Genomic DNA, 2,193 nt, shown 5'->3' on the forward strand with positions numbered 1-2,193 from the left:
AACAGGGCTGGGGGGGTTCTGCAGTGGAGGGAGCAATGGGGGGGCCTGGGCTAGCAGGGATGAGGGGGGGCTGGTGGGGGGCTCTAGGCTACTGGGGGCTCAGGGCTAGGGGGCAATGGGGGCCCCAGGCTAGCAGGGACTTGGGGGGCTTGGAGGGCTGCGGGTATCTCAGGTTCATGATGCAGTGTCGGGGGGGGTGTCTGTGCATAGAGGAGGTGCAAGGAGAGGGTTCATGGCTGGTTGGGGTGCAGGGAGCTGCTGGCAGGCCGAGGACAAGGGGGCCTCCAGCTGAGGGGAGCAGGGGTCTGTGGGCAGAGGGAGTGGGTAGCTGGGGGGCTGTGGGACGAGTATGGGGTCCATGGGTTTGGGGGGTACAGCAGTGACTCCCTCTTTCCCTGCAGGGTCAGTAGGTTCTGCACAGGTTGGGGTGGGGGGTTCCATGGGTGAGGGAGGGTGTGTGGGACAGGTGTGGGGTCTGTGAGGCAGGGGCACAGGACTGACCCCGCTATTTTCTTGCAGGGCCGGTGGGTTCTACACAGCGCAGGTCTGGCCCGGGCTGCGCCTCGTCTCCCTCAACATGAACTTCTGCTCCCAGGCCAACTTCTGGCTCCTCATCAACGCCACTGATCCCGCAGGGCAGCTCCAGTGGCTCATGGGGGTCCTGGCAGATGCTGAGCGTGATGGGGAGAAGGTGAGGGGGGAATTCTGGGGGGAGATTGGGGCGTCCCGGGGTTCCTGGGCACCCCCAAGCCCTGGGTCCCTGCCCCCAGGTGCACATCATTGGGCACATCCCCCCGGCCCACTGCCTGCACAGCTGGAGCTGGAACTACTACCGCATCATCAGCAGGTCAGTGCCCACACACAGCCCTGGCCCGGACCCCCACCCTGTGCCACACACCCCGAGCCTGGACCCCTGGCCCTGACCCCCACACTGTGTGCCAGACCCCTGCCCTTGTGCCCTGCCCCACATGCCAGACCCCCACACTGCACCCTGGACTCCAGCCCCATGTGCTGGGCCCCTGCCCTGCACACCAGACTCATGTCCACAGGCCCTGGACCCCCACCCCACACATCAAACCACTGCCCTGCATGCCACACTCATGCCCTATATGCTGGACCCCTACACCAGACCCCCACCCCATGCCCTGGACCTCCACTCCATGAGTCAGACCTCTCCCTACTCGCCCTAGACCCCCATCCTGTGTACCAAAGACCAAAAGCCCCTCCCCACATGCCAGATCCCCACCTCATGTATCCTGGACCCCAATTCCACACACTGGACCCCCTTGGGGTGGCATCAGCATGGGAGGGGGGCAGGGGATGGTGTTGGAGCACCCAAGGTTGGGACCCTGAAGCTGCCAGGCAGAGCCATGATAAGAGGTCTGTGAGTGGCCAGGCCTGGCTTGGGTCGGGGGCCCAGGGCAGGGGGCTGTGGGTCTGGATGCTGCCCCCCTTCACCCCACAATGGCAGGTTCGAGGGCACCATCGCAGCACAGTTCTTCGGGCACACACACCTGGATGAGTTCGAGCTGTTCTACGATGAGGAGACGCTGTCACGCCCTGTCTCCATCGCCTTCGTGGCACCGAGTGTCACCACCTACATCAACCTCAACCCTGGTGCGCCCCAACCCCCCCCAAATGTCCCCCCACCCCCCAGTCCCTGGCACTGACAGTCCCTCCCGCGCAGGGTACCGCGTGTACGAGGTGGCTGGTTCCTACCCTGGGAGCTCCCACGCAGTGCTGGACCATGAGACCTTCATCCTGAACCTGACGGAGGCCAACGCGGCCCCCCCGGGGACGCCCCCCCGCTGGCAGCGGCTCTACGGCGCGCGCGAGGCCTACGGGCTGCCCGCGGCCTTCCCGGCCGACTGGGACCTGCTGGTGCGGCGGCTGCAGGACGACGAGCGGCTCTTCCAGCGCTTCTGGTTCCACCTGCACAAGGGGCACCCTCCCCGCGAGCCCTGCGGGGGCCCCTGCAAGGCCGCCCTGCTCTGTGCCCTGCGCTCCGGCCGCGCCGGCGACCCCGCGCTCTGCCGGCCCCTGCGCCCCGCCCTGCCCTTCCCACGCATTCAGGAGCTCTGGCGACAGCGGCGGCTCTGCTGACACCGGCACACTGGGAGCGGGGTTGGAGTCGGCACATGGTCACACTGGGAGCGGGGTTGGAGTCAGCACATGGTCACACTGGGAGCGGGG

At 66.8% G+C, this 2,193-nt stretch overlaps 1 protein-coding gene across 3 annotated transcripts in view; it reads left to right on the forward strand.

The window, feature by feature from the left end:
- Positions 1-2,193, forward strand: part of SMPD1 (sphingomyelin phosphodiesterase 1) — a 3,516-nt gene that overhangs the window by 1,151 nt on the left and 172 nt on the right. For 2 of the 3 annotated variants that reach the window (XM_027669057.1, XM_027669056.1), the window contains exons 2-5: positions 520-691; positions 771-847; positions 1,472-1,617; positions 1,688-2,124. In XM_027669057.1, coding sequence (XP_027524858.1) covers positions 520-691; positions 771-847; positions 1,472-1,617; positions 1,688-2,103 — 811 coding nt within the window. In that variant the 3' untranslated portion in view covers positions 2,104-2,124. Of the gene's footprint in view, positions 1-519; positions 692-770; positions 848-1,471; positions 1,618-1,687; positions 2,159-2,193 lie in introns of all 3 variants that reach the window. The other variant, XR_003531920.1, reaches the window with a different exon arrangement.

This window comes from Corapipo altera, unplaced genomic scaffold (assembly GCF_003945725.1).
Source record: "Corapipo altera isolate COAL_440 unplaced genomic scaffold, ASM394572v1 189, whole genome shotgun sequence".
NCBI classification, from domain to species: Eukaryota; Metazoa; Chordata; class Aves; order Passeriformes; family Pipridae; genus Corapipo; species Corapipo altera.